General features: G+C 35.0%; 2 protein-coding genes across 4 annotated transcripts; both read right to left on the bottom strand.

Annotated features, from left to right (window-relative positions):
- Positions 1-3,267: 3,267 nt before the first annotated feature.
- On the bottom strand, positions 3,268-6,016 carry LOC133788348 (ubiquitin carboxyl-terminal hydrolase 9-like). 3 transcript variants are annotated; one of them, XR_009873190.1, is made up of 8 exons: positions 5,877-6,016; positions 5,509-5,577; positions 5,332-5,391; positions 5,163-5,234; positions 4,681-4,759; positions 4,292-4,549; positions 4,055-4,195; positions 3,270-3,692 (listed from the first exon to the last, which is right to left on the bottom strand). XR_009873190.1 is itself a non-coding variant. In XM_062225804.1 (3 exons), exons 1-3 carry the CDS (start codon positions 4,318-4,320, stop codon positions 3,407-3,409), a joined length of 456 nt encoding a protein of 151 aa, XP_062081788.1. In that variant the 5' UTR covers positions 4,321-4,670; the 3' UTR covers positions 3,273-3,406. The 3 variants fall into 3 exon arrangements, 1 of the variants encoding a protein (XP_062081788.1); XR_009873191.1 differs by lacking the exon at positions 4,055-4,195 and having other exon boundaries at positions 3,268-3,692; XM_062225804.1 differs by lacking the exons at positions 4,681-4,759; positions 5,163-5,234; positions 5,332-5,391; positions 5,509-5,577; positions 5,877-6,016 and having other exon boundaries at positions 3,273-3,692; positions 4,292-4,670.
- A 197-nt stretch (positions 6,017-6,213) lies between these two features.
- Positions 6,214-11,220, bottom strand: LOC133788347 (protein farnesyltransferase subunit beta-like). Its single transcript, XM_062225802.1, has 16 exons — positions 11,036-11,220; positions 10,814-10,948; positions 9,859-9,941; positions 9,709-9,762; positions 9,213-9,264; positions 8,973-9,037; positions 8,640-8,696; positions 8,307-8,379; positions 8,117-8,203; positions 7,922-8,039; positions 7,693-7,817; positions 7,357-7,409; positions 7,187-7,264; positions 6,737-6,802; positions 6,530-6,636; positions 6,214-6,322 (listed from the first exon to the last, which is right to left on the bottom strand). Exons 3-13 carry the CDS (start codon positions 9,939-9,941, stop codon positions 7,237-7,239), a joined length of 795 nt encoding a protein of 264 aa, XP_062081786.1. The 5' UTR covers positions 10,814-10,948; positions 11,036-11,220; the 3' UTR covers positions 6,214-6,322; positions 6,530-6,636; positions 6,737-6,802; positions 7,187-7,236.
- Positions 11,221-12,267: the final 1,047 nt, after the last annotated feature.

The following is a 12,267-nucleotide window of genomic DNA, read 5'->3' as shown; positions in this document are numbered from 1 at the left end:
CATCGCCTTGGTGAAAGTGCTGTGGAGGAACAGCAAGGTTGAGGAGGCGCCATGGGATAGTTGTAGCAACCCAAATTTGTTAATAAGGCTTGGGGCCTTGATTAGTGTGCCTAGAGGGCAATAATTGTTATACTGTATTAATTTATGTGAATTTAATGAATATGTGGTTAGAATGCATGTTTAGGTGAAATAAATATGCATGTGGGTCCATTTGGTTATTAGGGCCAAATTGGTAATTATAGCTCGTTGAGGGCATAAGTGTAATATATGTGATATTCTTGATATAATGGTGATATATTTGGGATGCACGTTCCGAGACGGTCCTAGAGAGCTATTTCGCTAAAAGTCACAACGGGATTAAATACCCGGCTCGGGAGGAGCCTAGGGGTATTTCGGGAATATTATAAATTTAGTTGGGGGACTTTTAATTAAAGGTTAATGGTATTTTAGTAACTTGGGTAACTATAGGTAACCATTAAGGATAGTTACTTTAAGTGAGAAAGTGGTATTTTTGTAAAAGAATAGGAAAGGTCTAGGCTGCCCTTGAGGTTTAGCTAGAAAGAGAGTTAGATGGAAGGGCAAATGGGTCCTTTGTCTGGGATTTAGATAACTATGGCTAAGAGAAGGTCATTCACATTTTCTACACTTAGACAAAATTCATTTCTTGCTGAAAGTTAAGGAGAAGCTAAGAAGCAAGAAGGAAGGAAGGGAAACTCTGAATTTTGTGGGATCAAGAAGGGAGTTAAGGCTAGAGAACTTAGAGGATTGTTCTGCATATTGAGGTAAGGGAATTCTGTGTAATTATGATGTAGAATTCAGCTAAGAATATCATGGTTTGAGAATTGAATTGTGTGTTTTGTTTGGTGAATTCTTGGGATGAATTGTGGTTAGGTTCAACATGATTTTTGTTGAATTAAGCTTGGAATTTGATTGGGAAAGCAGCTCAAGGTCGAATCTCCACTTGAGGTAAGGGTTTCATGCATCTCTGTTTGGTCGATTGCTGGTGTGGTTTAAGAATTATGAGGGATGGTTTAAGTTTGACAAGTTCTGGTTTAAGATTTGAAAGGCTTGGTTTAAGTTTCTGAAGTTTTAAACCAAATTGTGAAATGTAGGCTTGATTGTGTGTTTGAGATTATTGTTGATGTTTTTGAGTTGTTAGATGGTCTATGTGGGGTCTTGAATTGAATTTGGGACTTAGGTAAGTCTTGGTAATGATTTGGGAGTGTATTGGCTCGAGGAAAACATTTGGAGAAACCCAGATTTCTGGGTTTGCGAAGGGGCGCTGCGGCCCTATTCTTTTGTGCCACGGTGCTAGGCTGCATCAGTGGACGGGGGCCCTTCTGGGCGCCGCAGCCCTCATAGGGTGGCGCTGCAGCGCTAGGCCATTTTCGGGCAGGGGGAAATTTCAATTTTTAGGCTTTTGCCTAGGGGGCTCGAGGAACGTTTCCGCCACCTTGTGTGGGGATTCGGGAGGTCCTGAGAGCTCAGGATTGGTTCAGGGAGATGCTTTTGAATTGGTTAGTAATGGGGATGCTATTTATGTGTTGTGACTAGGTTCTTGGAGACGCTCGGATTAGAGGTCGTGCTCGAGGGTTCAATGCTCAATAAGCTCGGGACACAGGTAAGAAAGCTGTTGTACCCATTGAGCAGGGCGAGGCCCCATAGTTGTGCTGCAGGGCACGACCCTATGTGATTATGTTTTGGGTGTAGCCCATTGATTATGTTTGTATATGCTTAAGCTATATTTTAATTATGCTTTGTATGCATATATGTGAATGATCGGCAAGGGTCGAGAACAGCGAAGGCCGAAAACAGCGAAGGCTGAGAACGGCAAGGGGCCGGGAGCAACGTTTAGCACGTGGAGTGCGAGTTGCCAGGGTAAGACCCTAAGGGATACCTGGGATATCCTTATGGTGTAGACTGCAACTCAGGGCCTGGTAAAGTGCCTGAGACGGCATGGCCGTATGTGTTTCGCTTGTTGACAAATTGGTTATATGCTAAGTGGTTCATATGTATATGTTGTCTGTTTATGTGGAGTTTTCTTGCTGGGCTTCGGCTCACGGGTGCTCTGTGGTGCAGTTAAGGGCAAGGAGAAAGTCAACCGACCTTGAGTATGGAGAGCGTGACGCGATGCGCACATGTCTGGTCTTCCTGGCTGTCACGACCAGGGGTATTTTTGGAAGTTGTTTGTAAAGAACCCTATTTTGTCGTTTAGCCGACTTTGAGTATATTTTGAGTTGTAAATATTTATAAACAGTATTGTGGGATCCCAAATGTTAAATGTTTTACAATTTTCAGTAAATAGAATTATTTTCAAGGTTTATGTCTCTGTTTATGATTTAATTACACGTTTACCTTAAAACCTCGATTAGCGAGTTGAAAGCACAGTTTAAACTCACTTAGTAACGCCTATAAGGATGTAGGACGTTACACTGGTACACCTTCAACTCAACCCCCTGTACACCCCAGTGTCTTGGGAAAGAGACATTGACACCTACTCTGCTTTTTCGAACGACGACATTAGATTTGATAACGAAGATGGTATCTCCATAGGGGAATGACAAAAACATTATAGTTGACATTCTACACCGAGTGTTTGGGCTCAAAGGTGATGCTTGCATGATTTGCAAAGATGAAATTCTTCAAATTTTCAAAATGCAGAAGATTGGAGTCACTACACTACAAGAAAAAATGCTTTTAATAACACCAAAAATGTGTTATCAAAACCTACGATAACACTTTCTGATGTGTTAAGACAGACTATGTTATCGTAGGTCAGGGTACTTTACATAACACTTTATCAGTGTTATACAGATGTGTTATTGTACTGTCAACGATAACACAATTTCTGTGTTATTTTAATATATAGATAAGTGTTGAATTATGTTATTTATAGTCGATACTATAACACTTTTTTGTATTATATTACACTTTAGTATAACACTTTTTTTGTGTTATACTACACTTTACTATAACACATTTTTTGTGTTATACTATACTTTAGTATAACACATTTTTTGTGTTATACCACACTTTAGTATAACACATTATTTGTGTTATATAATAAAGTTTCCATAACATAATTCTTTGCATAAAAAGTGTTATTGTAATATATATTATAACTCAATTTTCGTATTATTGTTATATTTAAATATATTTAAATTCTCATTATATATTTTATTTATATTACACTAATTTATTCTATTATATTTTAATTTTTTTTATATAATTAAAATTAGCTTTCTAATATATACTAGCATTATCAAATGAACTTGATTTTCAAATAACAAAAAATAAAAACATTCTACATTGAATTAACAATCCACAATTTAATTTAAAACATGCAACATTGTCATCAACAACAAAATATTCTTTAAGTATTCAAGGAGTCTAAAATTTACTACTTTCAACACAGAAATAACGCTTCGCTGGATTTTTCCTCTACTTCTGCATCATCCATTGACAGGTTCTTAGAATTGTAGCTGTTTGATGGTTCTTCAATAACCTCTTTTTCAAATCCATTTTCCTTACCATTCTGGAGCTTAACTGAAGGACGCGTTCTCTTCAAAGGTGACAACAATCTAGTAACACCGGCTTCAACATTGGCTCCACATATTGGCTCTTTTAAATAAGTAACAAAAGGGGTACCGATAAGCTTTCCCTGACAACCCTTAACACTGTCTGACGGGCACCTGAAAAATCCAACTATCTAAGTTGGGAAATCCAGTAGAAGTCTAACAAGCAGTCTACGTAGATGATCCAAGACATAAAATGACTAGGATACAAAAAATTAAAACACATTTCTCAAAAGCAGATAATATAGCCAGTATTATCCAGTTAACACTTGACTTGGAGCGCTTGAACTTTATTCATACGGACTTCAGCTTCTTAATGAACAAGTAGCCAATAATTATTTTAATTGATACTATAATCCCCTTCTGAAATTACTTAGTTAAAGCTATTTTTCAATAGATGGATTGGCAACACCGGTTTGTACATCACATGTTTACCAGTGCTATTTACCAATTACATAAGGATAGGGATGCAAGCATACTTTTCATGTGGTCGATGAATTATTTCAACTCTGGATCTTCCCACAACATTTTTAGAAAGTCTATAAGTGGTCATCCTCCTTAATTGGAGCCAATAGCTCTGAGTGGTTTTCCAAATATCGAAAAATCTTATGTTCATAAACCTAGCAATCGAAATTACAGTTACTCAACCACTAGAACTAAAATTAAGGGAATAAATAAAATAAATTGTAGCAGATATCAATGGAAACCAAATTTACCTCTGCAAGCAGAAGAATCTCATCAACATTCAAGCAACAAGCAGTACTTAGTTGTTCACTAAGATCTTTACAGCAACCTTGCTTTAGCAAACTAACAGTGTATAGCATAGGAAGACCACTTCCATCGCCGTAAAACACAGTCACGGTTATTTGCCGAGTTGCAGTTGAAGGTAGCGGCAACGACAAATACATGAAGGGATCAAAAGTGACTGAAATCTTTCCACATGCTGGGCAAACCAGTGTCGACTTATATTGACCCTGACCATTAACATATAAACATTGTAAGAGAAGAAAATACTTTTGTACCAGTACAGGAAAAAATAAATGCTTATGGTTCAAGGAAAGAAGAAATATAGCTTTCAAGAAAGAAGACTTTAATTCCCACTCACCTGGCAAACATCCACTATCAATGAGTCATTTCGGGCCCTGTGATTTTGTAAATGATGAAGATCCAATGCCTACATCAATCTGCAAAATAGACAGTTAAGCTGTCATTTTCTACAATTTAGTATCCCATAGAGAAAAAAAAAGAGGTTTGAAAATTATCATATTACTTCAGTAGCCAAAGGGTAAAAGTAAATGTTTCTGTAAAACTGAAATCTTAACTTCTTTTTATTTAGTGTAACAATAAAAATAATTAAAGAAATAAATAATACTTAACGTGACATCTAGGCAAGTAAGATGTTTGACAAAAGAAAGTATTAAAAAAAGAAATACCCTGAACTATTAAAAAAGAAAGTAATCACTATAGATTACTTGGACAAAAGAAAGATGAAACAATTAAAATATTATCTATTATTAAAAACAGTCAACAATATTCATAAGTCTAAAACAACTGTATGATCTTGTTATATTTGGAGCAGCAAATCACCTAAGATATCCATGGATTGAGCCGTTGGTGTTCTTCATCCAGTACCGGACCTCGAACCATAGTTAGAGAAGCCTGGAACATAGGAGTGTTACCTTTAGGTACTCAATTCTATAAATTGACAGTTCATGATCATTTAAAAATTTTACACAAATTAAACGACTTTAGTTACCTGGCTATCGAATTTGATTGGAAATGTGCCATTTGGACGAAAGACATATGCTCCAGAAGCCTTCAACAGAAAAGACAACACCACATTGATAACAGCTAAAACTACTCTAAACAATAGAAGTAATCTAGGAATTGACAAAGCATAGTAAATTTTTTAAGTGCATAGATAATTCACTACCTATGGATCTTTATCAGTTCCATCATTTCCACTGTAATAACTGTATGACTGTTCTGTAGATGCTGTAATCTTCAATAGGAACATAACATAGTAAACACATCACCGTCTTTGTCCATCAATATAGAATTTTATAAAACCATGAGCAAATACATGAATGTACAAGGAAATTGGAAACCAAAAAAAGAAAAAGAGGAAAAAGATTAGCATCACTGTCCATGACATGTCTATGAGATAATTTACCCATATGTGTTAATTTTGAATTAAGATTGAATATTAGAAGATACATAAAAAAAAACTCCATACAAAAACAAACCATATACAATGAAGTGGAAAAGGTACTGGGAAACTAAATCTTCAACATAGCATACCAAATTTCTGTTGTTAGCATAGTGTGAAAGCTTTCCATCACGAGCTGAATAAATTAGCTTCAAACTTCCTTGTCCAACTTCTATAGTGTTGTCTATACTTTCTTCTGACCTGTACACAGAAGAAATGGCTACACTAGAGCCTGTAAAGTAGAGCAATAATTAGATTATCAGGTCTAACTTGGAGAGCTCTTATATGTAACACCTTAAACATTACAATATGGCCAACCTGTTTGTTTAGTGGTAGAAATTATGTAAGTGCTGAAACCAATTGGCGGTACTGACACTGTAAATGCAAGCCAATATTTAATTGTTTCTCTCGGAGATTCACCCAAATATGCTCTCACATAATAATTTCTAACACTAAAAGTGGCATTCAATATAGGAAGAATTTGGGCTTCAACTTTCTTCCCACTAGAATCCTGAACACTAATTCTGTCAGTGGAAACCTACATAAAATTTCAGTTGCAAAGCCATTAGTAAACATGAATAAGTTAATATTAAACTTTTTGCAGTTTTCTCCAAGTCAATGATGGTTACTTCTTAAATTAAGAAAGTGTTTGACACAGATAGACATAGCGTTCTGTCCTCAAGTGTTCAATATTGGAACTCTTTTTGGTTGAAAGTGTGTAATAGAAATCATAGTTCAAGTAGACCTTTTCAAATTTATGTTGATCAGCATATGAAGTACAGTTTAGCTACTTACAGGAATTCGTATTACTTCTTCTCTCTTCCACCCTAGGGAATTGTAGATGACAACGACCTAGCAAGAAAATACATGATGATAAGATGACATAAAAAAGGGAATTCTCTGATACTCAATTGAGTTGGATATTACAACTTACAAGTAAAAATGTACTTACCAAACTTTTCCCATCAGACAGGACAGCTTCTGATGGAGGACAATAACTTATGTTAAGAAGAGGACACTGCCAAGAAAAGCCAAGACATAAAACTGAATTGATGTACACTCTGTTACTGAGAAAAGTGTAATAATAATGGTGCTGAAGATTGAAGTTAGAGGTGCTTAAATAAATGCATCAACATTATAAAAGCCTAAACCAATCCCTTTTGAAATGAAAGCTAATAAAGAAAAGTTCAATTTACTCCCTTTCATGCCTCAATGGCATGTAGGTTCCCAAATTTCAATTGACTAAGATGCCTCATGCAACATGGGAAATGAAATAAAACCATTTATGCCCTATTTGTATATGACCAAAAAAAGGGTTCCAGTAGCAGGGTAAAAGAAAGAGTACATAAGGTCAAAACTCACAAGTGAGAAGGAAAATATTGTAAACCTAATGAAAACTTGCCTGTTGAAAGTTTTCAACTCCAGAGCTTGAATCTGGTTATGTCAAGTATGCTAAAGAAGAGGCAACCACCTTCTCAGCCTACAAAAAAAAAAAGTAAACAGAAATGATTCATATGAAATTTAATACATAAAAACTATTTTGAAGTTAACTTGGTTGTTGAAAATATGCACCTCCTTGTAGCCCAAAGAAAGTCTCTGAGTCCCCCCTCTTGCACCTGCATTGACTGAAGTAAAGGATTTTTTACTACTAAGGATGACGTTTAATTTCTGAAAGGTAACAATCTTCCACATGCAGCAGTCTATTTAACATAGTTTTCAGAACCTCAACATTTCAAATGCTGATTCACTAGTCTTCTATTGCATTTGCAGAAAAGAAAACCATACTACTTTACATGTTTTAGCCAAAGAAACTATTAAACTAGGCCTAAGAGATGGGCATTCTAAACTCAAATCATTAAGAATCAAGTCAAGTTCTTAACGTTGTCAAATGACTAATGAAATCCAAACCTGTGTGCATAGAAGTATGTATTGCTGCAATGCATGGCTGTTGAAAAGGTGCTCCATTACTGGACGTGTTGTGATAAAGTTATGACCAATATCATTGTAATTCACATGGAAAGAAGCATTTAGACCTGCAAATGAGAATGAGAAAGTAAAAGAATAAATATCACAACCTAACAAATGAAAAAAGCTCAAGTACAGGTACCATAACTTATACTCTGCTAAATTGGCCTACCTCCCTGTTCAGGTATATCAGATACTGTGGAAGTGCTGCAATGTCCAACATCATCTGGCCTCACCAGTTTTTCATCAATAAATGAACCGACTCTTCGTAATAATGCAAAAGAACCTCCCTGGTCAGTGTGCTTTTCGTTAACCCCATTATAGTCCTGAAGGAATTGTAAAAAATGTGAAAAAGACAAAAAATGACCTGCCAAAAGGAATAGCATCCATCAACCAATTTATTGGTTCTCCCTTGAAATCGACACTCCCTTCCTTGACGAAATACCAGCCAATCCTAATAAAATAGGAAACATCATTCAAACACAGTAAAAAGTAAGATCAAGAATAATATTGCAATGGCTAGGTACTAAGAATGACAAGAAGACTACATATCTTACAATTAAACGAGACAAGTCCAAACGATGGACCTCATTGATCAAAATCATTGTAGCCAACCCACAAAAGGTGTACCTAATGTACATCAAAGATATGCAACAATATCAGATATCCATAATTTAAGTTTCATTTCATTTGAATTGAATTAACAATGACAATAATTCACCTTATTGCTCATAATCAGGGAGCATTTGAACACCTAAATACCACAGAAGTAAACCTTACCACTTAGCACATACCACTAGAAGATGCTATTGATATATTATAGCCAATAGATTCTACAAAGATAACTTCATAGCAAAAACAAAACATAAAGTAGCGTGCTAAAAACATACCCACCATGAGCTTCAGAGTTAGGTTCTCCACCAATGCCACCTTCGCAAGTCTGACAGCTGCAGATTGACACTGCATAGGGAAGCTTTAATTATTTATAGAAATCAACAACTATATATAAGATGATTTATGCAATTCATAATATTACTCCTATCATAATACAATATCACAATGTAAAAGACTTAACAGTGGAATCAAATGCATGCACAAGGGATGCTATAAAACATAATCTGGATGAGAATTGGGAACAATGTTTCACAAGACAAACAGCTCCTGAGTAGATGACGAGCATGCTTTGGAGCCGATTTATATTGAGAAGAGCAATCAAGACCAACCTTAATATGTAATTTCCAACATTCTGAACTAGTTCATCATCCAAAATGTTCAAAATACTTGCAACCTGGTAGAATAAGACTTTCATAATGATAATCATAAACTAAGCTACTTACAAAAATTAGAGTATACTGTACTGAGCATAAAGATTAAACAACCATTTGGGTTAATTTCACATAAGTGAATTAGGATGGAATACACATTGACGTGCTTGTATCACAAAGACAAGCACAGAGACTTACTGAAATGGCAGTATAGCAGGCCCGAACATCAATTTCTCCACCATCATGCATCCTGATGAATACATCCAAAAATGTTAAGAATTATGATGTAACGATGTTAAATTTTCAACATATAACATATATAAACCTTCCAAGAAAAAAAAATGGGTAAAGACATAATTCCTTGTTATATGCTAAAGCTTCTACATATAAACCTTTTTCCAAGAAGTTAAAAGGATGGGGAAATTATTTGTTATTTAAAATATCACAAAACATTGATTGAGGCCTAGAAGTGCAGATTCGTATAGATCATAACACCAAAATATCCTTTCATACAAATAAAAAAATTAAGATTGAGTGACAGAGAAAAGAAATTTGGAATGGCTTGGAAAAATACAGTTCAAAATACCAGATGCATCTCGTACAAGCTAGTTTAGAAGCATTAAAAATGAATTTCTCACATAAAGTGACACATTTTCTAATTTCAAACTACACACAATTGGACGTGATCTCATACCTGAAACCCCCACTTGGCTGTTTCATCCGCTGCAGAAACATGTATAATGTACTTCTGAAAAATATTAAGACAAACTGAGTTCAATCATTTCAAAAAGGCAACCTTATGTATAAAAATAAGTATCACAAAATAGAAGTATAAACTGACCACCTATTGATTGAAGACAAAGCTTCATGACCACCCATAGTAATAAGTGAATTGACAGCTGCATAAGTTGTTGCAAGATGTGGCATCTGAAAGAAACAATGATTGAATAGAATATTGACACCACCCTCAGATCAAAAAAAAAATTACTAATATTATATTTGTATGTATACAAATACAACTTGATAAGTATGAGCTGATAAAGAATCAATTGCTCTCCTCACATCAAACGTTAAACAATTACAATTTGTAATGCTGACACAAGATATAATCTTAAGACTGGCTAAGCCACCTAGCCTCATACTACACTATTTTACTTGCCATCATCTATTAAAGAATCCATTAACATACCAAACCAGAACAACAAAATAAACATTGAGTGAGAAAAATGCAAAGAAAAAAGCTCAAACTAGAGCCATAATCATAGAGACTGAGTTCAGTTGGAAATTAAATATGATTTTTCAAGAGAATGCGAGTGAGGACGAGAGCTTAAGGATTGCAAAACATAGGTAGAGTGAGAGTATGAGAGACAATTAAATTTGCAATACAAACAACCAGTAACTAACACAAGGATTCACCATTTGTATCGGCTAAATCTAAAGAATAACAAAGAAAACTAGAGAAAATATATAGAACAAGGATCTCCCTATATGTCTCCTTGGTTTTACTAAGACCATCCTTAAAGACTTCTATAATGCCACTTCGCGATTGAGACCTCCACACATCCTCAACCCTGAGCCAAACAAAATATTCTAATAACAACTAATTTTTTTTTACAAGATTATTAGTTTATTAAAGACAAGAAGAGCAAATAAAAATTAAGGTTACTTAAGTTGTTTCTTCATTCATATATGGTCTAATAGAATAAGTAAATATGTAGAAATTTTCATGAGATTATTATTTGATTCATATTTACTTGTAAGAGCAACATGAAAACAGTAAAGGTGCCTAATTTGTGTACCTGAGAATGAGTGAAACAGCTGGTGGGTTTGAGGTATTTCTCAGAATAGAAGAGGCTCCTCCATTGATAGAGCAAAGGAGAACTTGGTACAAAGAGAGGGCTGACCTGCAAGAGCAAGCTACGGGACCTGCAAGACTGAAGAAATGCATATTAGAAATGTAGAAGAAATGCCGGAAGAAATGCAGATTAGAAACAAACTGCAAGAGCAAGCTACGAACGGACCACGAACGGAAACCGAGAGACCGAGAGAGAGACCGAGCCTACTGGAAACCGAGAGAGATAGACCACGAACGGAGAAAGACGAAGACCGATTGAAGATTGAAGGGAACGGGAGACCAGGAAGGGGAAGAACGATTGAAGATTGAGGAAATGGGTATAGGGGGAAATGGGTACACTGGTTGAAAAAAGTTAAAGTAAAAAAAAGCTAAGTATTTTGGCGGTACCTTATTTTAAGTTTCCGCCTGAAATTTTTTTCGCCTACAATAACTCTTTTTCAATTCTATTATAATCATGTGTTATGGTAATGGGTATTTGGTGTAGTGCTATGATATTGTGGTGGCTGAGATATAATCACTTTATAACTCTAAGAGATTTTTTTAAAAAAATATTTGTGTTTTATTAATTAGATTTATAATTCCTGCAGCTACTTGCATACAATATTGGAGGGTAATGGGTTGGACTCGGTATACGCATTTATGAATCCTTCTGCAGTGTCCACCGATGCAGATTTCTTTGAAGGGCGTGTTGAAGCGCTTATAACCGACTGCGACAAATTCAGCCAGACAAATTCCTTATTTGCCAGTGGAACTCTTCGTAAGCTAACTACATATATATTATATATATATAAAGTTTACTATATAATCTTACATCTAATACAAATTTGTTTGAGAATTTGTAGGGAGCATTGGATGCTTTTACTTATTCAGCCTTCCAGCCATTCGATAGTGTTTTTGGATCCATTGAATCATCGTATTCACTTAAAGATCAAGCAGTGCATTGACGCATAAGTTATATGACTTTTTATCTTAGTTACTGTAACTATTTTATATATTAACTAATTAATAAAGGTCAATTATATTTGGTATAGTGTCTTGGATTCGTATGAGCTACAAAGAGGCAACCTGCAAGAAGAGCAAAACTCTGCCACCCTATGGTAATAAATTTTTAATTACAACTTAGGAAGTCGTCAAATTATCTAAACATATATATATATATATAAATATATATATAATTGAATTGAGTTTTGTTATGTTTAATAGTTCAAACAACTGGAGAATGACATCAAGTGTGGGTACTACGTAATGAAGTTCGTAAGGAACTTCATTTCAGAGCCCAACCCAAAGAACCATTTCAATTGTCACATAAATTTTGTTTAATTTATTAGTTATTATATAGTTTATTGAAATTTTATTGTAAAATCATATATAATTTTATTCTAACGAATTTTTTGAATT

This window comes from Humulus lupulus, chromosome 7 (assembly GCF_963169125.1).
Source record: "Humulus lupulus chromosome 7, drHumLupu1.1, whole genome shotgun sequence".
Classification (NCBI taxonomy): domain Eukaryota; kingdom Viridiplantae; phylum Streptophyta; class Magnoliopsida; order Rosales; family Cannabaceae; genus Humulus; species Humulus lupulus.
The sequence above is the reverse complement of the archived record's forward strand: the minus strand, read 5'-3'. Positions and strand labels throughout refer to the sequence as shown.

Coding starts and splice junctions, on each gene's coding strand:
- LOC133788348 (XM_062225804.1), bottom strand. CDS start 4,320: ATGTTGATGAGATTCTTCTGCTTGCAGAG. Junction 4,196..4,291: donor AGATTCTTCTGCTTGCAGAG/GTAAATTTGGTT, acceptor TTCGATTGCTAG/GTTTATGAACATAAGATTTT. Junction 3,693..4,054: donor ATTCATCGACCACATGAAAA/GTATGCTTGCAT, acceptor TGGATTTTTCAG/GTGCCCGTCAGACAGTGTTA.
- LOC133788347 (XM_062225802.1), bottom strand. CDS start 9,941: ATGCCACATCTTGCAACAACTTATGCAGCTGTCAATTCACTTATTACT. Junction 9,038..9,212: donor CCTGCTATACTGCCATTTCA/GTAAGTCTCTGT, acceptor TTATTCTACCAG/GTTGCAAGTATTTTGAACAT. Junction 7,410..7,692: donor ACATACTTCTATGCACACAG/GTTTGGATTTCA, acceptor CCTTTACTTCAG/TCAATGCAGGTGCAAGAGGG.